Raw genomic sequence first — 25,298 nt, 5'->3', positions numbered from 1 at the left:
GGAGGTGGGGCCAGGCTCCAGGACCCCGGGCTCCCCACGAGCGAGCGTCTGGGCTGCGGGCTGGCCGGCAGGTGGCGGTGCGCGCTCGGCGTCGCGGGTGGCGCCGGGGCCGCCGAGTCCCCTCCTCCCGCCGCTCCCTCCCCTCGCCGGCTCCTTTCTCTGCGCTCTCGCTCGCGCTCCCCAGCGCCCTCCCGCTCTCCCGGCCGCGGTCCCCTCGCCTGCGCCGCCCCGCCGCCGGCTCCGCCGCCGCCCCTGGCGACCATGGCGCACCGGGGGCCCCCGCGTGCCCCGAAGGGCCCCGGCCCCGCCGCCCGAGCCCCGAGCCCTGGAGCCCCGCCGCCGCCGCGCTCGCGGCCGCTCCTGCTGCTGCTGCTGCTGCTGGGCGCCTGCGGGGCGGCGGGGCGCTCCCCCGAGCCCGGGCGCCTGGGTCCCCGCGCGCAGCTGACTCGGGTGCCGCGGAGCCCTCCCGCGGGGCGCGCGGAGGCCGGTGGCGGCGAGGACCGGCGGGCGCGCGGCACGGAGCCCCGCGTCCCGGGTCCGAGTCCCGGTCCCGCTCCGAGTCCCGGCGAGGACGGCGCCCCCGCCGCGGGCAACCGGCGCTGGGAGCGGGCGGCGCCGCTGGCCGGAGCGGCTTCGCGGGCGCAGGTCTCGCTCATCAGCACGTCGTTCGTGCTCAAGGGGGACGCGACGCACAACCAGGCGATGGTGCACTGGACGGGCGAGAACAGCAGCGTAAGTGACCTCCGCGCGCTCGCCGCGGCCCCTGCCCGGGACCCTGCGGGACACCCCGGCGGGACCCCCCACGGCCCCCACCCGTGACCACCCCGCGGTCATCCGGGGCGTTCGTGGCAACTTGGGCACTTGGGTCACCTCGGCGGCGCCCCTACTGGCCTCTGGTCACCGGTTACTTGGGGATAGGTCCTCGGATTCGTGCGCCTGTCTCACTGCAGGCAACATTCCCACAGATTTCGGGATCCTGGGCCACCTCGGGGACTCCCTCCTGGCCTCCAGGTCTTGGGTTACCGAGGAGGTCCCCAGAGACTTCGGGAGCCTGCAGGTCCTCGAGGGTCACCCCAGCTCGGTGTTAGCTCCCGCACCCCCCAGGATCCACCGGCTGTGTCGCCTTCTGGGATTTTGGGCGCCGGAATCCTCCCCTCCCAGGTCTACCTGGGACTCCGCGGTGGCATCTCCGCAGGCTCCGGGACTTCCCCCAGTCAGCTTGAATCCTATTCTGGGACTCTGGGATTTCTGGGTTGCCCTTCTCCCTGGGGTCCCCTAGTGTGACCCATAGCTGCCTTGAACTCCTGCTGCAGGTCGGCCCGCCTGGATGCACGGGGACCCGCGTACCCCACGGGGTTCATCCCCACGCTGTGCTGGGGACCCGAGTGGCGCTGGCACTGCAAACTCCCCACCCTCCCCCCACCTTCCCGGCCACTCTGGCTTTGCTCCAGCTGGAAGTTTGCCACCTCTGCTGGGGACCTCCTGCTCCTCCACCCACAGCCTGGAGCTTCTACCCTTCCCAGATTCTGCCCCCTCTGGCTTTTGGGGGTGACTGCAGGAGGCACAGGACCCTTCAGATTCTTCCCCTGGGGGCTGCCTCAGCCTCACTTCCCCCACCCCAGGAAAAGGGCCGAGGGTCCCTCTGAGGTCACCCTGGGGCAGCCCGGGGTGGGTCTCTAGTTTTGCAGCTTCCAGAGAAGGATTGGGGTAGGGAGGTGGCAGCCATGAATTCCCAGGGGAGGACACATTTGTATGGGGAGTGGAGATGGGAGGCTTCCCTCATTCCTGTGCCTTGCTGTCTCCTCAGGTCCCCTAGGAACCCCTACCTCTTCTCACTTTACAAAGTCCCGAGGCGGTAGCGCTGGGCCAGGGTTCCTATATGCATGGGTGGTTGCCTGGGCGGTGGGGAGCACTGGCCTCCGCAGCTAGGAAAGGGCATAATCTTGGCAGTCACTTGTGCTCATCTCTGTCCAGCCTTGCGAGGCTCTTCCCAGGCGGCTGTGATTTGTGCTGGAGGAGGGATGAGGTGGGCAGACGGATATGTTGGGGCAGGGGCAGCACTGATTGGATTTAGTCGGCCTAGAGCCCAGCCCCCCAACCAGCCGGCGGCTATCAGGGTGCATCTGGTCTTGGGTCATTCCTGGCATCTCCAGCCTGACTAGCAGCCCTCCGAGGGCAGAGCTGGCTCCCTGGGTGCAGTGGGCCAGCAGGGGGCAGTCGGGGTGCCGACTCGGCTGACTTACGGAAGGTGGCAGGTGCCCCCTCCCTAGAAGAGCCCTGGCGGGGGGGCCTCTCCATCTGCACCTTGAGAGAGGGGTCAGATGCCAGGTGTACGTGTGAACAAATGCTGTCCGCTGTATCATAAGCTGTAATTCAGGTGGAAAGGTAACCCAGAAACTGAGAGCTCAAAGGACCAAATAAACACGAAAAGCAAATCCTGCAGGGCCGGAACTCTCTAACCCCCACCCCGTCTGCCCAGGCAGTTGATCCTGCAGCTTGCTCCTGCCCCTTTGTCATTTAGCTTCCTGGGGAGGGGGTGGAGGAGCCCCATGGCAGGGGGTGGGCTAGCTGTCTTTGGGATAGGCTGACACCCAGCCTACCCCCATCCTGACCTCACGGTCTGGGTGTAGGGCAGCTTCCTGGGAGAGAGTTGAGGAGGGAGCTTGGGCCAGCAGGGATGGGCACTGGGGTGGGGGCTGTCAGAGGAGCCCACGCACGTGGCTTTGCTCCTTGAGGGTGGCAGCTGGGTTGGGTGACTCCTCTGTGACTGGGTGGGCTTGCATCCTCACTGCGGGCAGGGGACAGAAAGTCCAAGGAACCAGAGAGGAGCTTTAAGGGACGCATGTCCTCTGGCCAGCGTGAGGCGTGGGGCAGGGGTGGGGTGTGGCACAGCGGGCATAGCCTGACACTTAGCAAACACTCGGGAAGCAGAAGCCAGCATGCCCTCATTGTGAGTAGTGAGTGTGAGCGTCCGTGGGGTCAGATGCTGGACCGGGCATTGGGCTTCACCACCTTCCACTCCTGCCTCCCACACACCCATTCTCCAGGCGAGGCTGTAGGAGTTTCATCTTGCCTGAGAAAACTCAGAAGAGGCGAGAAGGCTGTTACCTCGAGCTGACTAAATAAACTGCTTTAAAAGAAAAAATCCTTTCCCCAGTACTTGTTGCATGCGTAATATTGTCTTCTCAGCACACAACGTGTCTTAGACATGTGCTCTGCTCCCTCTAGTCCCATCTTGCAAGCACAGGACTAAGACTTTAGCCAGGATTTGGCAGTGGGTTTCATGTCTGCCTGAAAGCACCATCTTTGAAAGCTACAACCAGACGGAAAGTCACAGGGCTGGCTTGCTGAGCAGCCTTCCTCGCGTTGTATGTCCTTACCTGCTCACCGCCCTCTGCAGATGTCGTCAACGTGAACAGAGACAGTGTTTCCTTTACCGTATCAGGTGTTCTTCAAAATTAAAAGGAGCATTTGATGAGGGGGATGGACTTTAAAACATGGCATTTGAGAACGTCCCACAAGAAGGAGTCCCAGGATTTCAGCCCCCGTTGCTGCAGCTCCGTGAATATTATGCGAGTTTTCCTTCCAACGGCTCGGTTCTGCCGCTCCCATGGAGATAGAGAAGGGGACTTGCTTGGAAGTTCAAACAGTGCCTCCCTGTCTGACGTTTAGCTGCAGAAACAAATCGTTATGTGTAAAATTAATGTTTCATTGAAACCAAGAGGTATTGCGTTTTTACGGATGTAGAGTGGGCTGCGCGCACACGGCTTGCGTTTTGCGTCTCCGGAGCTGCCCTTGGAGGCAGCGGTGCTATTTGAAGGTGGATAAATATTACAGAGTGTGGCTCCCGGCCTCTGGGGTTGCGTTTTCATGTTGTCCCTATGGGGAATGTGCTGTGCCCCATCCCGTTCTTAATGTTTCTGGGAAATTGTGGGCTTATTGTGCTTATTTAAACACAGCTCACCTGGGCTCCTTCCCACAAGGCACTCGATCCTCAGCTTTGAAGCTGAATGTATCCTTTGACTTGAACGTGAGCTTCCTGCAGCCAGGTCCAGTTTGTTCACCTGTCATTGGTCCCCAAGAAGATCAGCCTCCCCTCCCCTCCCCTCCCCTCCCACTCTCCCCCAACGCTTCCCCCACTCCCCTCCTTCCCCTCCTCTCCTCCTCCCCATCCCCTTGCCCCTCCTCCTCCTCCCCTCCTCCTCCCCCCTCCTCCCCTCCATCCTCCTTCCCTCCCTCTCCCCTCCCTCTGCCCATTTTTCAAATCTGCTCTGTGCTGCGCCTACAGGGTTGGTAGTATCCAAGGGAGTCGAATGCAGAGGTGATTCTGAGCAGATTACCCACACCTCTGTTCTGCAGTCTTGATGAACCTGATATTTGTGTATATTTTATACCCAGAGAACTAGAGCTACGTATCAGCAGAGTTTCTGAAACTTGTTTCTCTGGGTTAAGAGGTCAAGAGCCAATGGTCAGTGGCAGCTTCTTCTACTGTAGCAACCATGGCCTCTCTCAAGTGGCGTGAGAATTCCATCATGACATCTGCCAGGTGCTGAGTTCCTTGAGGGCAGGTGAATGTGCTTTCTAGGGCTTCCAGGGCAAAGTGCCACAGACTGTGTGGCTGAAACAACAGATGTATTTTCTCACAGTCCTGGAGGCTGGAAGTCGGAGATGAAGGTGTTGTCCAGGTTGGTTCCTTCTGACGCCTCTCTCCTGGGCTTGCCGACGCCACCTGCTCCCGCGTCTCCACGCGGTCTTCCCTCTGTGTGCGTCTGTGTCCTCATTGCCTTTTCTGTAAGGACCCCAGTCACAGTGGATCAGGGCTGATTCTAACCACCTCGTTTTAACCTAGTTACCTCTTAAAGGTCCTGCTTCCAAATGCAGTCACATTCTGAAGTCCGAGGGTTTAGGACTTCAACATACGGATTTTGGTGGGGGGGACACAGTTGAGACCCTGATAGCAGGGAAGGGGTCTCAGCTTCCTTTGCATCCCCTGAGTTTAGCAGTGGAGCTCAGAGTAGTCTAGTGGGAGACAAGAGATGGACATAAACAGCTACTCTATAAGGGGCCGAGTGTCACCCTCCCCTGATAATGCTGATGGGGAAATCAGGGAAGTCTGCATGGAAGACGTGGCATCAAGGCTGGCCCAAAGAATGAGTAGGTGGAGTACATAGGAGATGGAGAACATTCCAGAAAACAACATTCCAGCTTGAGCAAGGTCTAGGGGGTAGGAATTGGAAGGTACTTGTGTGTCATATAAAGTGAAAGTGAATGCATTGGGCACTGAGACACACCAGAGGACGGAGTTTGGAAAAAAGTCAGCTCCGGATGGACCCCAGATGTGAGGCTGAAGAGTCTGTGCAGCAGGGAGGGGTAGTGGACACTGGAATCAGTGGAGCTTTGGAGGCAGCCTGCCTGGGTCCGTATCCTGGCCCTGCCCCTCTCTGGCTCTGGGATCCAGGGCAAATGGACTACATTCTCTGAACTTCAGTGACCATGTCTTGAAAAGGGGAGAAGTGAAGGCTCATAGGTTTGTGGTGCAGGTGAAGTGAGATCTTCTGCGTAGAATGCTCAGATCAGAGCCGAGCCCACAGCGGGAGCTCAGCGAATGATATCACGAAACAGCCCTGGAGACAGCAGGGGGATGGGGCTGCTGAGGGCCGCAGGGTGAGGCATCTGGACAGAGGCGCAGGGAGAAGCTGCTGCCTGTGGGAGGCTTGGGCAGGACCTTGGAGGGGCTGAGGGAGAGGAGAGTGGGTCAGAGAGAGGTGGGTGGCTGGACGCACAGGACACGGCTGCCCCGGCTCTGCACGCCTCTCTCTGTCCTGAGTGGTACGGGGCGTCTAGGCTCCATGCCAGCCTCCAGAGTGCAGAGACCATGTGACTTCTTAAATGAACAGGTTCAAATCCATGACAAAGCTGACCTGTAGCCTTGTATCCGATGCTTGTGGTTTTGTGATGTCAACTCCGGTGGCTCCAAGCTTGGGGTTTCGCATTTAAGTCTGCTGAACATGCTGTGTGTTACCCTGGAATTCTAGGCCACCACAGTGCAGGCCTCCCAGGGTTTGGGGGGAGCTGGGTGGGAGCCCGAGATGTGGCCCCTGGTGGCTGAGCTGTGGCTGATCAGCCTGCGAGTGTTGGGCCTGTGTCTCTGTCATGACAGCTCATCACCAAGGGTGTCCAGCGGCCACCTGGAGAGAGACAGAAGCAGGCAGAGGTCAAGGGACGTGGTGACCAGGGCCGAGTGCTTGTCACACTTGCTGTCAGGCGCTGGCTGCTGGCGGTGCAAGCCTGTCTGGGACCCTGGGCCTGGCGGCTGGATGAAGAATGATGAGGGAGCCAGGGACTCCGTGTGGAGAGAGGCGGCAGCATGTGGGGACGTGTGCAGGGCGTGCCCAGTCTAGGGAAGTCTCGGCGTGGAAACCGCAGGCTTGCGAGGTGACCCAGGTCTTCTGCCCTCACCCTGGTCACTCGCCATTCAGAGCGTGGGTTGAGAGCCCCCAGCAAGAAGGGGAGGGTGTTGTGCCCAGAACCCTCCACGTGGCCTCACATTTGCCTCCAAATCAGTCGCTTTAGGGCGAAGGTGAGAAGCAGCCGGCAGACCTCGTTTCATGGATGCTTACCCACAGGCTCCGCTGGGTGCATTTGGCAGAAGTCCCCGTCCTGATTCTCCTCTGGGCTGGGAGGATGGGGGCCGTGCTCTCTCTCGACTTGGGCTCTAGTTTGGTCACTGTGTTTCAGGTGTCAGCCCGGGGTGCAGAGGAGGGGCCTGGAGCCAGCGGGATGGCTCCTCCTCTTGAAGTGCCTGTGGTCCAAAGTCGGGTGAGGGCAGAGAGCCCCAGGGATGCAATTCACAAGGAGTGAGGTGGGGCCGGTGTTGAGGCACAGATGCAGGGAGGACAAGGCGGGCAGGGGAGGCTCGGCTCACCTGGGGAGGGACCACGTGGGCCACAGGGGGAGGAGGATGAGGACGACTGGCAAGGCTGGGGAGGCAGGGCTGAGGGGAGCAGCAGAGATCTCTGGGGTGTAGAGGGCGGGTGGGGCTGGTGGGGGCTGCCTGTGGCTGTTGCCTGTGCTGGGAAGCCGAGGCTCTCTGAGGGGGCTCCTGCCATGCTGTCTCCTGGCTGGGGTCCGAGGGAGGCTGCTGCTGTGGGCGGGCTCGCACAGACCCATTCCCTGGCTTTTGGGATGGGGAGCTGCTTTGGTGTGCCTTGACTGTGGCCCCCCCACGTTCTGCCCTCTCTGTGCACCCCCTCAAGTACTGCTCTGTTCCTCTCACTTCTAAGGACCCTGAGAACCTCCCAAACCCACTACCCGACTCCCCGAAATCAGTTCACCTGACCTAAGGTTCCCTGTCCTGTTGGGTCCTCGCCTGAGGGGCTGACACTCCCGGGGACTGTGAGCAGGAGGGGTTATGGGTTGGAAGCCGGCTTTGGGCTGGAAGCCCACCCCTCTGGTGCACGGTGGGGAAGTGCAGAGTTGGGGGGGCCGCGCTGTCTTCAGCTGCCCCAAGTGCACGCTCATGCTGCTCCGGAGGCCCGGTCTCCCCTCGCTGGAAGTGCTGAAAAGGAGGCTCAATGTCCATGCGGCAGGGACTTCCAGCTTGGGGTGGGAAGCGGGACCACCAGGGGCCGCCTGAGGGGTCCAGAGTTGTGGTTGTGAGCCCAGACCCCCGCCGGAGCCAGGGCTGCTCTCCATGCTGCTCCTCATGGCCTCTGGCTCTGACCCGGGGCCCCTCCCCTGCCCTCCAAAACACAGGTGCTGCCATCCCTCTCCTCCCTGGGGAACCCTGGGTTGTCTACCTGCAGCACTCAGCTGGGCGCTCACCCCTCCCTTCCCATCATGCTGGCCACCCATGTACCATCTCCAAGGTCACCACCAACCCTGACATTGCTTGTGTTTAGTACACATTTGCTAATTTGTATTTTATTTATATGAATGGAGACTGCATGAAGTAGAAGAGACTTTGGAATTCCCAGCCTAAGAACCTCACTGCAGCCCTCTTTTTTTTTTTTTTTTTTTTTTTTTTTTTTTAAGAGACGAGGTCTCGCTATGTTGCCCAGACTGGAGTGCAGTGGCTATTCACAGGCGCGATCCCACTACTGATCAGCATGGGAGCTTTGACCTGCTCCACTTCTGACCTGGGCAGGTTCACCCCTCCTTAGGCAACCTGGTGGTTCCCTGCTCCCAGGAGGTCACCATATTGATGCCGAACTTAGTACGGATACCCGATCGGCATAGCGCACTACAGCCCAGAACTCCTGGGCTCAAGCGATCCTCCCACCTCAGCCTCCCGAGTGGCTGGGACTACAGGCACGTGCTACTGCGCCCGGCCAGCCCTCTTTTAAGTAATAACGAAGGAGGCAGATTTCCATGGGAGTTGAGCTTCAAGCATAGCTGGTCTCACCCGTGCCTCCCGTTCACTCTTAGATGAGGACTGAACCTCTCGGAGCCTTTTTCCTTGTCTGTCAAACAAGGATCACGGTTTCTGTGTCAGGCCAGTGCTGGGGCCGCAGGCTCCATGGATGGGGGCCTGGCCAGCAGACCCACCAATGTCCTTCATCTTGTTTTCTAAGAGCGTTGACCTTATTTGCATCTTCACTGTCTTCTTGAAACTAGCCCAAGGCCTGGCTCATGGTAGCTGCTGGGCTCAGCTATTTACCGAGCTTCTCTGTGCGCCCAGCACTGTTAGGTGCTGAGAATACAGTGAGGGGCAAAGTTAAACTTGGCCTCTGCCTGGGTGAAAAGTTTGGTCTGGACAGGAATTCATTCCAGCGAGTTCTAGGTGCTGTGTGAATCTGCGCTGGGGAAGTCTGGGAAGATTTCCTGGAGGAGGTGAAGATGGAGCTGCTCTGAAGGATGAGCAGAGTCCCGGGCTGAGGAGGAGGCTGGGATGGTGAGAATATTAAGGCTGAAGGTGAGGCCTGGGGGCCTGAGCAGCCTGGAGCGCTCCTGGGCAGAGGAGAGACTCCTTCGTTGATCAAGAAGCCTGGCTCGAAGGCGTAGACAGCCCTGCTAATAAAGTTGCTGAGCACATTTCACAAATCCACTTTTCCTTTAATAAAGGGCGATTTAATTTGTAGTTGCGTGAAGGTTCCTGAGAGTATTCTAAAGAGGTCATAAATTAGCCTCATTCCTCGGCACGCCCCTCAGATGAGAAGGCAGCCCAGTGCTTGTGTGGGTCTCTCAGCCTAGCCGTTACTTTATTTTATGGTGATTTTTCAGAGTCAGGCTAAGACTTGCTCAGATGATGTGAGGGAGCGCAGGCTGGAGGGACGGGCAGATCTGCTGGGAAGCAGCTGCAAAGAATCCCTGTGCCTTTTCCGGTACAGGAAGAAACTGATGCGGAGCTTGTACGTTGCCTCCTTTTTGGAGGCCGCCTTGTCTTTCTTTTTTTCAGACTCCAAAGGAAGAGTTATTTATAGGTTCTTTCCAATGGCCCACTTTGTCCTTGCCCCTCCCAAGTCCCTGGTGCGGGTGGGTGCTCTGTGGATTGCAAGGCTGCCGATGACCCGAGAAGCCCACTGTGGCCGCAGCTGCCATTCCTGACCAACGTCCTCCCCTTTTGGAAGCCCAGGGAGCAGAGATCTCTGGCTCTGGCCCCCGGGAGGGCGGCGTCTCCATCCGTAGCACTGGAAAGGTGAAGGCATGTGTTCTGCACGGGTTCACATCCTGCTTTTTCTTGGAAAGCCCCGTTCTCGGTGTGAGCTTGGATTCTGGGTGTGAGAGAAGTGCAGCCATGGGCCTTTGAGTCTAAGTGGACGGTGGGGATGGGAATGCCCTGTACCATCCTCCCTACCCCTGGCAGGTTCCCACCAGCGCAGACTGTTCCTGATCTGCTCTGTGAGGTTGTAAAACGCAGGCTCAGGCAACTTGCTCGCAGCCCGCTGAGGGCAGCAGCAAAGCCTTCTCCATTCAGCCTCATGACTCGGGAAGCTTCACGGACTGCATGTAGTGCTCGTCACCTCTACTCCAATTAAGCTGCGTTTGTTATTAAAACCTGGAATAGGGATACTTGAGCAAGTGAGGACTCTCCTCGGAAGACTGGAAGAAACTCCAGTGTCCTTTTGAGGTGGAGAAATTCTTTCTGATTTTGCATTTCCGTAGCAGTCAGTTACTGTGTTTGCACAGAACATTACAATCGTTTAATTAGTTTCTTCTCACACCAGCTCGAAGATCTTAAAATAACAGCACTCTCTTTCCTTAGTAATTTTCTTGCAAAAGCAGATAATTTCCTGCAGTGTTGAGCTCGCCTTCACTCATGCCGAGCACATCTCATGCATGGCGCCATTTCCCGATGCTCAGAGATAAATGAAGTTCAAATTAAGGAAAGAAAAGAGCCAGGCAGAGTGTGGCCGCTTCCATTCAGATCAGTTTTAATTCAGAGAGAATTCCTTATGAGGCTTCCTCACCGCACATATTTCTGAAGCATCAGAAGTGGAGACAGCATCTCCCGGGCCTCAGCCGGGAAGATCCGGCGGTTAGGATCACCTTGCAGCTTCTGCCTCTGATGTAACTTTACTGTATAATAATAATAATCCCTCACTATTTACATAGCACTCCTGATTAGTAATAATAAAGTTAATAATCACAGCGCCCATCTAGGTGCTGGATGCCGTGTCAGGGACGTCACACCCACTGTCTCATTTGCTCCTGGAGAGAGACCTACTCAGTCTATACCATGATTATATGCATTTTTCAGTGGTAGGAAAATAAGGTTTGGCGTGGCGGGAGGACTTGCCCCCATCACGCAGCTAGTGAGGATCTGAGATGTGGTTTGATTTCCTTCACTCTTGTCTGAGTTCTTTTTAAAATTCTTTTTTCTTTATTACTATTTTTGAAATTGTGGTAAACATATGTAACATAAATTCACTGTTTTAATGCTTTCTAAGTGTATGGTTCTGGGGGCATTAAGTGCATTCACACTGTTGTGCCGCTGTCACCGTCATTCTCCTCCAGGACATTCTCATCTTCCCAAACTGAAACTCCACCCCTCTTAAACACCGACCCGCATGAGCCCTCCCCCAGCCCCTGGCACTCACAGTCTGCTTTCTGACTCTATGAATTTGACTGCTCTCACGACCTCATAGAGGTGGAACTGTACACATTTGTCATTTTGCGTCTGGTTTATTTCACTCAGCATCGTGTCCTCAAGGTTCGCCCAGGCTGCAGCAGGTGTCAGAATTTCCTTCCTTTTTTATGGCCGAGTAATATTCCACTGTATGGATAGAACACATTGTTTCTTGACGCATCTGCGGATGGACGTCTGGGTTTTTTCCACCTTTTCGCTAGTGTGAATTAGGCTGCTGTGAACATGGGTATGCAGATGCCGTTTTTTGAGTCCCTGCTTTGAGTCCTTTTGGGTAAATGCCCAGAAGTGGGATTGCTATCGTATGGTTGTTATCATATGGTAATGCTATGTCAATTTTTTTTTCTTCTTGAGGCCGGGTTTGATCGGTTGCCCAGGCTGGAGTGCAGTGGTACGGTCACAGCTCACTGTAGCCTCAACCTCCCCGCTTAAGTGATTCTCTCACTTCAGTCTCCCGAATAGCTGGGACTGCAGGTGCGCACCACCACATCTGGCTAATTTTTGTATTTTTTAGTAGACATGGGGTTTTGCTGTATTGCCCAGGCTGGTCTTGAACTCCTGAGCTCAAGCGATCCACTCACCTCAGCTTCTAAAAGTGTTGTGATTATAGGCGTGAGCCACCATGCCTGCCTTATGTTTTTGATCAAGTCTGAGGTTTTAACTACAGCAGAAATCACTCTCATGGCTGCCTTGTGTTTTACTCACTTGCTGGTCAGTAGCACAGTTGAACCCCCAAGGAAATCCACAGGAAGAGAAACATGCATGGCGTTCGGACGATCCCGTGCCTAGAAGGGACACAGCGGCCAGGCTGCGTCATGGGAGTCACTTTTCTCTGTTCTGTTCTCATAACCTCTGAATTCTGCCACTTGTGACCCAACGAGGGGTTTCTCTCTGAGCCCAGGAAATCCAGATCCGTCAGCCTTGAGAAGTCAGAAATAGGCGGGTCTGGCGCCGGGCCCAGGGTGGGAAAGGAAGCCATTCCAGGAGGCATTGCTCGGCGCTGCCGAGCTTGCTAAGGGTAACAGTTTGCGTTCCAAGTTCAAGCCCATTTCTCCTCCTCCTCCGCTTTTAGGCACTTTTCCCAACTGACTACCTCATTGACCAGTTAAGTAATTCAATTTTCACTCTGTAAAAATAAAGCACTCAATAAAAACCCTATGTTTTTCTCAATTTATTCCCATCGATACCACTTAACTCCAGCCAAGTTTATTTTCTGATGTTTCATTTGACCATCAAATAGGCCTTCTGGGCGTCCACCTTGAGTGCTGCCGCAGCTATGATGTCAGGCAGCTGCTGTGTGCCTGGCTCTGGGTTAGGTTCCTTGGGCGGAACAAGGGACACACACACAGGGGTTTTCGGCTTTGGGGACCCCAAACTGGCACAGGGGTTCTTAGTTCTCCCTGTGCTGTGACTCCTGCCCACCCCAATCCTGGAGAAGCTCATGAAACTTTCTCAGAATGGGGATTTTATAATTAGCATAAACAAAGTATAGATCCAGAGGAACACAATTCCATGGCAACGAAGTCATCAAAGTACTGAAACTAATGTCTTCAGTAACACTCCGTAACAACTAGCAGCAGGTGTGATGATTTCCGTAGTTTTGAAGTTCTGCTGAATGCAAACAATATTTTGAGATCAGTAACAACTGCGACCTGGCCTTGGAGATATCTGTGATTTCTGTTGGTGACACCCAGGTATGTCACCAACAGACATACCTGGGTGTCACCAACAGGTGATGATACATTTGTGACTTGTCACCTACTTCATAATGGAAGGAAATGCCTAATTTCAGCTGGGGCTGGTTGAAAATAAAGAGATCATTGTTTCTCTGTCCGAGTTCATGGGTCCCTGAAGAAAGAGCGAGCAGAGAGAATCAGGAGCATGTGGAAATAACGCCGTGAGGCTGGCCTCAGTGGCTCACGCCCGTAATCCCAGCACTTTGGGAGACTGAGGTGGGTGGATCACCTGAGGTCAGGAAGTTTGAGACCAGCCTGGGCAACATAGTGAAACCCCTGCTCTACTAAAAATACAATAAAATTTAGCCGGGTGTGGTGGTGCACACCTGTAATCCCAGCTACTTGGGAGGCTGAGGCAGGAGAATCGCTTAACCTGGGAGGCAGAGGTTGCAGTGAGCTGAGATTGCTCCACTGCACTCCAGCCTGGGTGACAGAGTGAGGCTCCATCTCTAAATAAATAAAGAATAAAGAAAAAAGAAATAAGAGATACTGCCATGTGAGGTAGGACTCGGCTGGAGGGATGAGATGGGGACAGATGGACCCCATGGGAATGATGTGTCCCTCCCTGGCCCTGTCCCCTCTGCCCTGCCCCAGTGTCCCCATCTTCCCCAGGCCTCCTCTCTAGTCTCCTTCAGCCCACTAAGGGTGTGGAGTCCAGGGGGGCAGGGGCTTTGGTCTGTTTCATTCTCTGTTGCTCCCCGTCGCCTGGTGCTTAGCAGATGCTCAGTAACACCGGGGAGTTCTGAAAGGAGGAGCTGGGGGCAGGTCACAGATCCTGAAGCTCAGAGGCCTAGCTTCCCTGCTGGGGAATCTGGGGAAGTAGAGTCCCTCTGTCCTCGCAGAGCTGGTGAGTAAGGAGCTGGACTCCCTGGCCCGCTGCCGGCTCCTTGAGTAACCTGGGAAGCTCTTTAACACGCTAATTAATCTCTTCCCTGTGGGGTGGGGATTATGGCACATATCTGCGGAGAAGAGAGCTGGCTGCCAGAGAGACAGATTTGTTTCTTTCCTGAGAGGAGTCCTGGGCAGAGGGGAAGCGGTCTAGCAGCCTCTGACTCACGCTTGTGGCTGTGCAGCCGGGCTCTGGTGATGCCCACGCCTCCCTGGCTGGGCCACTGGGTCAGCCAGGAGCCAGGGTGCTCCGTGGTGGGAAAACACCCATTCCCAAGTTAAGTTAGGGCATTTAAATAGCATCCTTGATGATCCCAGCCTCATCTCACCCAGCAAAACAAAACAAAACAAGACAAAACAAGAAACCCACGAGGTGGGTTCGCTCCGCTTTCGACAAAGACAAATGACTTGGGGTAGGTTGAACCGTGGGAGGGCTTTCCAAGGCGAGGGCAGGTTTGAAGAAACCTAGGCTTTCTGGTGGAATTGCACCACCCACCTGCTCACCCCCTCATCCATCGAGCTATGCCAGCCCCTCACCCAGCACCACCCACCTGCTCACCCCCTCATCCATCTAGCTACGCCAGCCCCTCACCCAGCACCACCCACCTGCTCACCCCCTCATCCATCGAGCTACGCCAGCACTGCGCTCTCAGCCTCCTTTCTGGGCCAGCTTCAGAGGAATCACCAGTTTCTGAGTTCTTGGTGGGTGGTGGGGGGCACTTTCTATGGAGGGAGCCCCCAGAATGGCCTTTGTCCACGTGTGGGGCCTCGCTTTTCATTCTGGTCCGTGAATGCCTTTTCTTCCAATTCACATCAACGCGTCCCTCTGAGGAAGGCTGGAAGGCGCAGTGCTGAGCAGTGGCTGGGAAGACTTGCTGCTGGCCCCACCGAGCCCTTCCCGCCCACACAGCCTGGGCCGGGAGCCGAGGTGAGTCACCGGCTGCTTTCTGCGTTCACCCAGCGCCTGGCCAGGACCCAGCTGCTGGGCTGGAGTGTGGCGGCCACCGTGGCCAGACAGTCCAAGCTCCTGGAGGCAGGCGGGTTCAGTGGGCTGTGCCTAGCTCTGAGCTGAGGCCCGCTCCCCCGTGCCCCAGACCTCGGTTCCCTCCTCCACACTGGGGCTGGCAGGACCCGTCCCCACTGAGGTGAAGGTGCAGGAGGGAGGGAGGCTGCTGAGCCCTGTGGGAGCGAGCTTCTGCAGTGCCAGGGAACACAGCACTGTCGCCCATCATCGTAATGTGTCTTCTTTCTCTGGGGGGATTTTATGTGGTTCCAGTTTCTTCCCATTTCCTGAATAGTTTGCTAAAGTGGAACAAAGCCCGGCGTATTTCATGAAACATTCAGCTCCTCCAATTTACTTTTAAAGAAAGTATTTCTCGTTGACATCTGGTTTTTCACAAGTTTCCTGATATGAATTATTGCCTGGAATGCTCACTTCTCAAGATCAAGTCGGAATTTCTTTCCATCTCGCCGGAGGCTGAGTGGAGGGCCGGGCCGGGCAGTGATGAGGAAATCCGAAACTTCTGGGACTTGGCCGGGGCGGGGAGGGAGCTTTCGGGCAGCTTCTCCCAGGATCCCACCTCCCCCAGTGTCTCTTGGCCCCAGGTGGGAGCCAGCCTGGCCCAGGAAGGCAAAGAAGACCAGCTGGGGACACCGAGGTGGCCCCCAGCTCCCTCCCTGGCCTCCTCACCGCCCGGGACGTGCAGAAGGGGGTTGGTGCTGACCACCTTGGCCTCTGAGCTGGGGCAGGTGGGGGTTGGCGGCCATGCGTGGGGCATGTCAGGACAGGAGACACACTGCCCCCAGCCCTCCAGCCCCCACAGGGTTCCTGCTTCCTATGGCATTTCCAAACGGCCTCCGGTGGGTGCTATGGGCTGAAGACTGGGGATTATTGGCAGGCAGGGGCTTGGCAGGGAGTGGGGGGAGGCAGGGCTGGGCTTCTGGCCTCTGCCCTTTCTTTCTCTGCAGACACATTTCCTAAGGCCCCCTGTGTGCCAGACTGTGCTAGGCACGCTGGACAGACTAGTGAAAGATCTGCTCTGTAAACCCCGGCAGCAGCAGGCAGGGATGACCATGGCTGTTTCGCGGGCGCGGGGCTGCAGCTCCGTCCTCTCCCTGCCCCAGTCCCGGTTCCTGCAGGACACCAGGGCTTGACCTGGCTTGGCCCTAGTTGTGTCTCTCTCAGCCCTCCCTTGCACAGTGTCCCCCAGTCTCCAGGTTTTTATGGGGATGCACTGCCTTGTCTCGTGTTCACCAGGCACCCTCTCTCTAGTCCCATAGGGGAGCCTACAGAGAGCTATCTCTGCCCTGGGCCCCGGTCCGAGTCTCCTGAGCACAGAGAGGGACTCGGAGAGGCTTTGCAGTCCGTTTGGGAGGCCAGCCTGGTCTGTGTGCCACCAGCCTGGCTCACCTAGCTCTGGCCCGGGGTTGGCGGTGTGTGGAGGGCCCCACCTTTCCAGCAGACTCCAGGGGCCCCTGCCTGCCTCTCTCACCCCCGACCACACTTCCACCCTCCACGGAGGCAGCCCCTCTGCTCTGCTGCCCCCTGGCCCCACGTGGCCCTGCAAGCTGTGGACCTCGTGGAGCGTCGTCTTTCTCTTCCCTAGGAGGGAAAGGAGACTGACCCGGTGTTGTCGTAGGTGAGAGCACGTCACACGTGGAGGGCTCGGCCTGGGCAGCCAGCGTCTGCTCAGATGCCCCCTCCTCAGCTGGCTCTGTCACCCTGTCCTTCAGGGCCTGAGAACATCCCCCCGGGTCTCACGTCCAAGGATTTGCTGCTGCGCCCTCACCTTGGGCCTGGCTTCCCTTCATATCTTTGTGTCCTGGGGCTCTGACTCCATCCCAGCTTCTGGGTGGCCTGGCCCATCCTTGAGATACTTGTGGCCTCTGGAGTGAGAGGACTTGGGAGGCTGTGTAGAGAGCCAGGCCAGGCGCCCTTCTCTTTAGGAAGCTCCCAGCCTCCCCTGCTGGCAGCGGCCCCTGCCAGGACCCCGCTCTGTGGTGCAGAAGCCTGTCCCCTCGTAGACTGTTTTGGGTGGGCTTGGCCCTTTCTTGGCCTGAAGTGCAGGTGCTGACCTTTGGATTTTGAGATCACCTCCCAGCTGGTTTTCTTGTCTTCTCACTCACCTCCGTGCTGTGGGGTCTGGTTTTCAGCATGATCAGAGCAGGGAAGACCAGGCAGGACCCACCGACCAACTGGGCTTTGGCGCAAATTCCTGTTTGCCCCAGAGAGCATTTTGGGAGGCGTTCTTGGAGCGGCTGATGCATTTAGCAGTGAACTATGGCTCTGGGCCAGAACCTCTGCCAGGGGGTGGGGTGATGTCCGTGGCTGGGACCAAGCATGGTCCATGTCCTCGTGAGGTTACAGCCCACTGGGGTGGGGGCAGATGGTGACCTGGGGGTCCCAGGGCAGGAGCCGATGGGGGGATGCTCTGAAGGATGCATGTGTGATGGGGGTCTCTAACTGGGGTGGCACCAGGGAGGGTCTCTTGGAGGAGTAGGTGGCATTCCCCAGAGAAGGACGTCATCAGCGTTGTGTAGGACCCGCTGGGTGGGGGCGTTTGTGGATAATGTGAAGGCTGGGCCCCTGGTCATCTGCGCCTACCCGTTCACTTCCTCTGTGTGCTGAGGGCTGGGCTTTCACCCTTGACCTTTGTTATTACCGCCATTATTTAAAATGGAGGTGGTGCTTCTCTGCTGTCCAGGCTGGAGTTCAATGCTGCAATCATAACTCACTGCAGCCTCCAACTCCTGGGCTCATGCCCTCCCCCTGCCTTGGCCTTCCGAGTAACTAGGACTATAGGCATGCACCACCACACCCGGCTACTTTTTAATTTTTTTGTAGAGATGAGATCTCGCTGTGTTGCCCAGGCAGGTATTGAACTCTTGGGCTCAAGGGATCCGTCCATCTTGGCCTCCCAAAGTGCTGGGGTTACAGGTGTGAGCCACTGTGTCCAGCTCAAATGCTTGACCTTGATGCGGTGCCCATGATGGTTGGCTCCAGGTGGCTGGTTGGTGACCATGCCAACTCTGCTGCTAACGGCTGCCCGGCCTAGGCCCACTGCCTCTGCTCTCTGAGTCATGTCCTCCCCTGTAAAATGCAGGCGTGTGGGGCTCACCTGTGATACAGTGAGGGCAAAAGTGCTGGGCACCAAGCTTGCACCAGCCAACGTCCACTTCTCTTATTCCAGGAAGGAGGCCCAGGCACCCATCACCTACCAACCCCCAGCGGTTGTTCCTGAGCCCCCAGCGAGAGAAGATTTCGGGGGAGGCAGGTGGCGGGTGGTCAGCCATCTGCCAAAACCTTGGTGACCACAGGGCTCTGCTGGGAGTGGAGCTGTGACCTGGCCTGGGTGGGGCGGGCCCAGCCCCCCTGCGCCTTGGAACGCCTGAGGGTTTGTCCTCAGGGCTGAGTCATGGCCACAAAGTCACTTGTGGGAGGAATTTTTGCATTTCTGCATTTTTAAAATAAGTCAATAAATTCTGACTTTGAGTCTTCATTCTACTGTAGGAAGCAAAAATTTCCCTTAAACCTTCCTGCCTGGAGAAATTGGGAAGAGCTTCCCAGAGATGGCGGGAGGAGTGGGAGAGCAGGAGGAGCGGGAGGGAGGCGGGAAGGGAGGGAGGCTTCGCCAGGGCGCAGGCCAGACTGCAGCAGAGTTCTCTGCCGCCAGGAGGGAGCATCCATGGGGTGGGGCAGGCGGTGGCGCTGGGATGGTCACTCCCTAACGTTTGTCAGGACGCCATTTATTTATTTATTTATTTGAGACGGAGTCTCACTCTGCCACCCATGCTGGAGTGCGGTGGCGTGATCTTGGCTCACTGCAACCTCTACCTCCTGGGATCAAGCAGTTCTCCAGCTTTAGCCTCCCGAGAAGCATTACAGGCACCCACCACCACACTCGGCTAATTTTTGTATTTTTAGTAGAGACAGGATTTCACCCTGTTGGCCAGGCTGATCTTGAACTCCTGACCTCAAGTGATTCACCTGCCTTGGACTCCCGAAGTGCTGGGATTACAGTCGTGAGCCACTGCACCCGGCCTAGGATGCCTTTTAAAGACAGATCGTCCACATGAAATTCCATCAAGGACAGGAAGCAGGTGTGACAAGGTGGGGGACCTGTGAGAGGAGGGGGTCCCCTGTGAGGGCCCCTGTGAGAGGAGGGGGTCCCCTGTGAGGACCCCTGTGAGGGGGGTTCCCCTGTGAGGGGCCCTGTGAGAGGAGGGGGGTCCTCTGTGAGGGGCCCTGTGAGAGGAGGGGGGTCCCCTGTGAGGGGCCCTGTGAGAAGAGGGGGGTCCCCTGTGAGGGGCCTATGAGAGGAGGGGGGTCCCCTGTGAGGGGCCCTGTGAGAGGAGAGGGGTCCCCTGTGAGAGGAGGGGGGTCCCCTGTGAGAGGAGGGGGTCCCCTGTGAGGGGCCCTGTGAGAGGAGAGGGGTGCCCTGTGAGAGGAGGGGGGTCCCCTGTGAGAGGAGGGGGGGGTCCCCTGTGAGGGGCCCTGTGAGAGGAGAGGGGTCCCCTGTGAGAGGAGGGGGTCCCCTGTGAGAGGAGGGGGGTCTCCTGTGAGGAGCCTGTGAGAGGAGGGATGGGAGCAAGTCTCACCCTGTTGGCTAATCCGTCATCCTTTCACTCTCTCCCGACCTGGAGGAAATGCCACAGGTTTTTTTGTAGCGGAGGAAGGAGATGGTGAATGTTACCTGGTGTCTGTTTCTGCAGAATTCTATCAGGAATGTTCCCGGTCATCTGTGTGGCTAAATCCCCTTTGGTGGCCTGAATTTCTGTGGCTGCCCCGCCCCAGGTTCCTGTTGATCCAGAGGATGGGGAGAGGAATTCTTCTGAAAAGGAAAGATGGGAGCAGAGTGCAGAAGGGCTGTAGGGGATGTTTTTCCAGGCCTCCGCCTTTGGAAGCTGCCTCCTCTCACCTGGCCCTCTGGGGTTCCCCTCTCTGCCCAGACCCTGCGGGAATTGTAGCCCACACTGCACAGGTCGGCATGTGGTTGTGCACCGGCAGGGTGGGCAGCTCTGCCTGGTTGGTTTAAAGTTACTGGAGGGAAACACGTTCCTGTTTCCTGTCTCTGCCTTTGCATCTCTTGCCATGTGGGCACAAAAGGATGTGTTAAGCAGAACTCTTGGTGACAGGTCACAGAAACCCCATCCCAACTAGCCTGAGTGAAAAACAGGAATTCCTAAGCTCACAGAACCAGAGTGTCCAGGGTTCTGGCTTCAGGCATGGCTTGCTCCAGGTGTTCTAACAGACAACAGGCTTGGTTCCTTGGTCTGTCTCCATCTCTGGATTCTGTTTTCACAGCATATTGGCTTCCTTCTCAGGCAGCCCTCCCAGGTCCTGGTCCACGGGAAACAGGCTAAAGAGAGCTGCTGTTTGTCCCTGCTCCTAAGGGAAGCCAGAGTTGAGGCTCCCTGGCCTGCTTGAGTCACATACCCCCCCAAACCCATCCTGTTGGCCATGGAGCTGAAATGCTTTGATTGCCTGGCTAGGCCCACGCACCCAACCCCTGAGCCGAGAAGATGGAGCCTGAGTGGGAGGAGTTTGGTCTCCACGGGAAGATCATTTGTTGCTGGAAGAGGAGAGTACAGGTTCTGGGCAGGAGCCCACGGAGGGCGGGTGAGGAGCTGGAAGCAGCCTTAGCCGCAGTCTCGGCCCTTTCCTGGCCTTGTCATCAGGGAGTCATCTACCCACCTGGGGAGAACAACCCGTGGCCATTGGTCAATGCTGTCTCCACCTTCTGCTGCCTGGGTCTTCAGAGGTGTCAGCTGTGGGCGGTGTGACTTGTACTGGAAAAGGTGGAAGACCACGCCCGTCCCCGTCTTCTGCTTTTGTGGTTTGCTGTCTGGTGAATCCCCAATCCTCGGCTCTGCTGAGCCACATCCACACGGATCTGGCTCCCGAGTCAACGCAACCCCTGGCATGAGGTCCCACCGCCATCTTGCCCATGGGCCGTGGCACTTCCTCTGTCCCCGTGAGTGCTTGAGTCATTTGGAGTCAATATGCCCTGTGGAGCTGCTGCAGTGACAGGTTATGGGATGAAGTGCCCCGGGAGGTGACATGCCACACCAGCAGAGGTGAGCTGTCTTGGGACAGCTGGGACCTTTGCATCCAGGGCACGGACAACAGCCTGGGGAGGGCCAAGGTGACCCCATCACGTGTGGACTGAAGGCAGTTGGGGAAATGGTACAGACCCCCACCATGGTTGTCATAGCCCTGGAGGTGGAGGTGCTCTGTGGCCACACGCGTCCAGCGTCGGTCTGAGCCTTCCAGTGCCCTCAAGCCTGCTGCCCAATCTCAACCCAAATAAGTCAAGAACCACTGTGTTAAGTCAGGGACTGCTGGCGTTGCAAGGACTTTAGGAGCCTGGCTGGGATCTCATTTTACAGATGAGAAAGCCGAGGCCCAGGAGGTGAGTGGGTTGGACAGAGTGTTCCCCCCGGGAACGGCAGAGCTGGGTCTAGAGCCAGGTTTCAGGATTCTCAGGCCAGTGCCCTTTCCAGATGAAGACCTGGCCCACCCCTGGAAAGGCACTTGGATGCCATGAACCAGCCCGGCTGCAGTGGACTCAGCCACGTGTCTCCAGGAGCCGGGCTGGGTGGGAAGCTGGCTTCCTGGGGCTTTATTCCACTCCCTGCCCCAGAGCTGTGAGGTTCCCTGCGGCGAGTGAGCCATGGGTACGGGTTGATTTCCTTCCGCCAGGAGGTCAGCTGGGAGTGTTGGTTTTTGTGCCTTTGCCTCCAGCCTCCAGGTCTGGGGTGTCTGTTTACAGGAATCGTGGGAGAGAAGGTGAATCACAGTCAGGGCTCCTCCTGTCTTCCAGAAGGGAAGCCAGCCTTTGCTTACCACTCTCCCCCCGGTGGGACAGCTGGTGCGTAGGGAGGCTGCCATGGCTTGAAACCCTCCCAAACTCATGCTGAAATGTAATTGCCAATGTCACAGTATTGGGAGGTGAGACCTTTAAGAAGTGATTAGGTCATGAGAACTCTGCCCTGGGGAGTGGATTAATGCCGTTATTTGAGGAGTGGGTTAATGCTCACGGGAGGGGGATCCTGACGAGGTGATGAATTTCAGCGTCTCTTGTCCTCTTTCTCGCCCTAGCCTTTCTGCCTTCCACCATGGGATGACCCTTGCCAGACACCAGCCTTGGACTTCCCAGCCTCCAGAACCAAATAAACTTCTGTGCTTTGTAAATTCCTCTGTTACAGCAGCAGAAAGAGGTCTAAGGCAGAGGCTGGGCAGATTCATTCAGCCCAGTGTCAGAATTCCACATGGCACTGACTATGTGCAGGAAGGTTGCTAAGGGGTCATCCTGGGATAGACTCACAGGGTCTCAGTTCCCAGGGTGCCCAGAGACCACTGTGTTCCAGCTGGGATGCCTCCAGTGATGGGAGGCTCACCCCTTGTAGAGGCAGCACATTCCAGCACATTCTAGCACGTCTGGTTTCTGCAGAGAGCCAGTGAGTTCAGCGCGTAGCTGAGGCTGCAGGAAGAAGGTGACGAGGCTGCCAGTGGGCTGCTTTTCTGGTGGACGTGAAGGACGCCTGTCTTTGCTGTTGGGTTTCCAGGCTGTGGGTCTGTTCTGCTCATGACCTTGATGGACAGTAGGGTTGTAGGGGTGGTGCCAGGTGGCGCCAACTTTGCTTTATTGCATGGTCATCGTTAGAAAGCAGCAGTGAAAGGCAATGGGCTTGCCTTGTACGTGGGAGTGGTGAGCTCCGCCGCCAACCCAGCGCTGCTCCACCTGGGGCCTGCAGTGCTAGACGGAGAAGCGGGGTCTAGGCCACGGGCCATTCACTCAAGGCGACATCTCCCCGTTTTATCCCTGTAGCTGCTGTAACAAACTGCACAAACTTGGTGGCTTGAAGCAACTCAGCTTCATTCTCTTACGGTTCTGGAGGCCAGAAGTCCAGAGTCAGCGGCGTGGGCTAACGTCAGGGTGTCGGCGGGACTGGCTCCTTCAGGAGGCTCCGGGGACGTTCTGTGTCCTTGCCTTTTTCCACGTGCAGAGCTGCCCGCCTGCCTTGCCTCGTGCCCCTTCCTCAAATCCCTCCTTCTCGGCCTCCACTTCTCCTTCTCTGGCTCTGACCCTCCCGCCTCCCTCTCATAAGGACCTTTGGGATGGCATTAGGACCCTTGTGCCCCTAGACAGTCCAGGCTCCTCTCCCTTCCCTAGAGCCTTAATCACACCTGCAATGTTTCTGCAAGGGAACCCATGGCCAGGTTCTGGGATTTGGATGGGAGTGTCTTCTTGGGGGCTGAGATCAGCCTGCCCCACCCCCCGCAGGAAAGCCAAAGAGATGAGATGGTGGTTCCCATGATTCCTCTCCCCGGGACCCAGAGACCTGGGTGGCTCTTCCAATCCTCTGTCCACACTGCATGGGGGTTCCCGTGGCTCTTCCCATCCTCCGTCCACACTGCAACTGTGCTTCTTTGAATGCGAGGTCTTAGCTTAAGATCTTTCAGAGCAAGTCCGGCCCTGCTCCACGGGGCTCCTCCTTCCCCTTCATCTGCTCCCAGCTGGCTGATCGCTGCTGTCTGACCAGCCTTGTCGGGTCCCCTCCTTGTCAGGTTCCTCCGCCCGGCCTGGAACCTTCCATCTCACCCCTGACCGCCCAGCCCTTGCCCCACTGCTGCTCCTCCGTGAGGCCCGGGGACCCTGCAGCTTGTTGGTGCCCTGGCCCAGGGCATCTTGGTGCTCAGTGTTTGTGGGGTAGATGGATGGGTGGATGGGAGGACACTGAGCTGCAGATGAAGGAAAGTTATTTATTTATTATTTTGAGATGAAGTCTTGCTCTGTCACCCAGGCTGGAGTACAGTGGCATGATCTTGGCTCACTGCAATCTCCACCTCCCGGGTTCAAGTGATTCTTCTGCTTCAGCCTCCACAGTAACTGAGACTACAGGCACGCGCCACCACACCCGGCTAATTTTTGTATTTTTAGTAGAGACGGGGTTTCACCATGTTGGCCAGGATGGTCTCGATCTCTTGACCTTGTGATCTGCCCACCTCGGCCTCCCAAAGTGCTGGGATTACAGGAATGAGCCACTATGCCCAGCCAGGAAAGTTATTTATTTTATTTTATTTTATTTTTTTGAGACGGAGTCTCACTCTGTCGCCCAGGCTGGAGTGCAGTGGTGCGATCTTCGCTCACTGCAACCTCGGCCTCCTGGGTTCAAGTGATTCTCCTGCCTCAGCCTCCTGAGTAGCTGGGACTACAGGCCTGTGCCACCACACACAGCTAATTTTTGTATTTTTAGTAGAGATGGGGTTTCACCATGTTAACCAGGATGGTCTCCATCTCCTGACCTTGTGATCTTCCTGCCACGGCCTCCCAAAGTGCTGGGATTACAGGTGTGAACCACCGCCCGGCCCAGGAAAGTTACTTTTAAAGCACATGTAACTAACTGGCCTGGCGCATGGCCTCTCAGTCCATTCTGCCTGCTGGTTCCAGGGGCCAGAGCCTGCAGCAGAAGGCTCGCAGGCCACATGTTTTTACTTAGGATGAAGGTTTTAAAGCCACTTGGAAGCAAAATTTGGCCACTTCCACCACTCTCAAATCAGCAAATATTTACTGAGTATCTGTGAGTGGAAGGCAGTTCCCAGGGTGGGGCAGGTCAGTGCAGCCACCACACCCTCCACAAAAATGCCCGTGGCCAGGGGCTTTGGCTCTTCCTGACTTGCTATGTAGCTGTGTGTGGGCGTGTGTGACAATACGTGCACACAGAGGAAATGTCTCCAACTGTTAAATACGGCGTGAGGATGAAGCCACGAGGGAGGCTGTGGGGTGGAGCTCTGACCTGTAGGAGCTGTGGGGACCTGAGCTGGGCTCACGGGGACAGGGTTCTTAAGGGATTGTGTATTTTTAGGGTGGCGAGAATTGAAAGCCCAGGAGAGGGGACAGCTGGGCTGGCTGGGGTCACAGTGCACAGGGTCCCAGGCTGCCCCTCCCACTGTGCAGCTGGATGACGTTGGATAGGCCGTTGCACTTTCGTGACTGGGCTTCCCCAGGTATGCGGGGGGCTCTTCATGCATCTGCATGAATGGCCAGGGTGGTCAGAGCTGCCAGATGGGTTGGGGGTCAGGAGGGGCCCTCCTGAAGCAGAAGTTTATCTTTGGAGATTTCTGAGTGGGTGGACTTGGCCCAAGTAGAAGGTCAGATGAAGCAGTTAGAGAAATCCCCAAGGAGGAGCCCTGCGTTCCTCACTGTGCTTGGCCGGCTCACCTCCCATCCAGCCAGGCGTCACCTCCTACCTGTGCTGCATAAATGGATTCTAATTGCCTCCTTCCCCTCCGTCACTTCAACAATGGCCTTGGTAGCTATAAAGGAAATTAGTTTCAGGTGGAAGCCTATTTTTACTGTGGCGGAGACCAAACTGTTAATTACCTGGAAATCACATGAGGATTTTTAGCCTGAAAAGTTTTTTTCTTGGGTTTAACTTTTCATAGATATTAATTATAGATATCGACGTTAGCCCACTGAAATAATTCCTCTCTCAAGAGATTCAAGACATTTAAAAAATGATTCCTTGTGCAACATAATGCATATTCTTTGTCTGTATTTATGCTCAGTATATGGGATGGAAAT

General features: G+C 56.7%; 1 protein-coding gene across 2 annotated transcripts in view; it reads left to right on the top strand.

The window, feature by feature from the left end:
* The first annotated feature begins 261 nt into the window (after positions 1–261).
* The window catches only part of SORCS2 (sortilin related VPS10 domain containing receptor 2), a 571,039-nt gene continuing 546,002 nt past the window's right edge, over positions 262–25,298 (top strand). For both annotated transcript variants that reach the window (XM_064365545.1, XM_064365541.1), the window contains exon 1: positions 262–732. In XM_064365545.1, coding sequence (XP_064221615.1) covers positions 262–732 — 471 coding nt within the window. The remainder of the gene's footprint in view (positions 733–25,298) is intronic.

Source organism: Aotus nancymaae, unplaced genomic scaffold (assembly GCF_030222135.1).
Source record: "Aotus nancymaae isolate 86718 unplaced genomic scaffold, 86718_ANA_hifiasm-v0.15.2.pri h1tg000006l, whole genome shotgun sequence".
Taxonomy (NCBI): Eukaryota; Metazoa; Chordata; class Mammalia; order Primates; family Aotidae; genus Aotus; species Aotus nancymaae.
The sequence above is the reverse complement of the archived record's forward strand: the minus strand, read 5'-3'. Positions and strand labels throughout refer to the sequence as shown.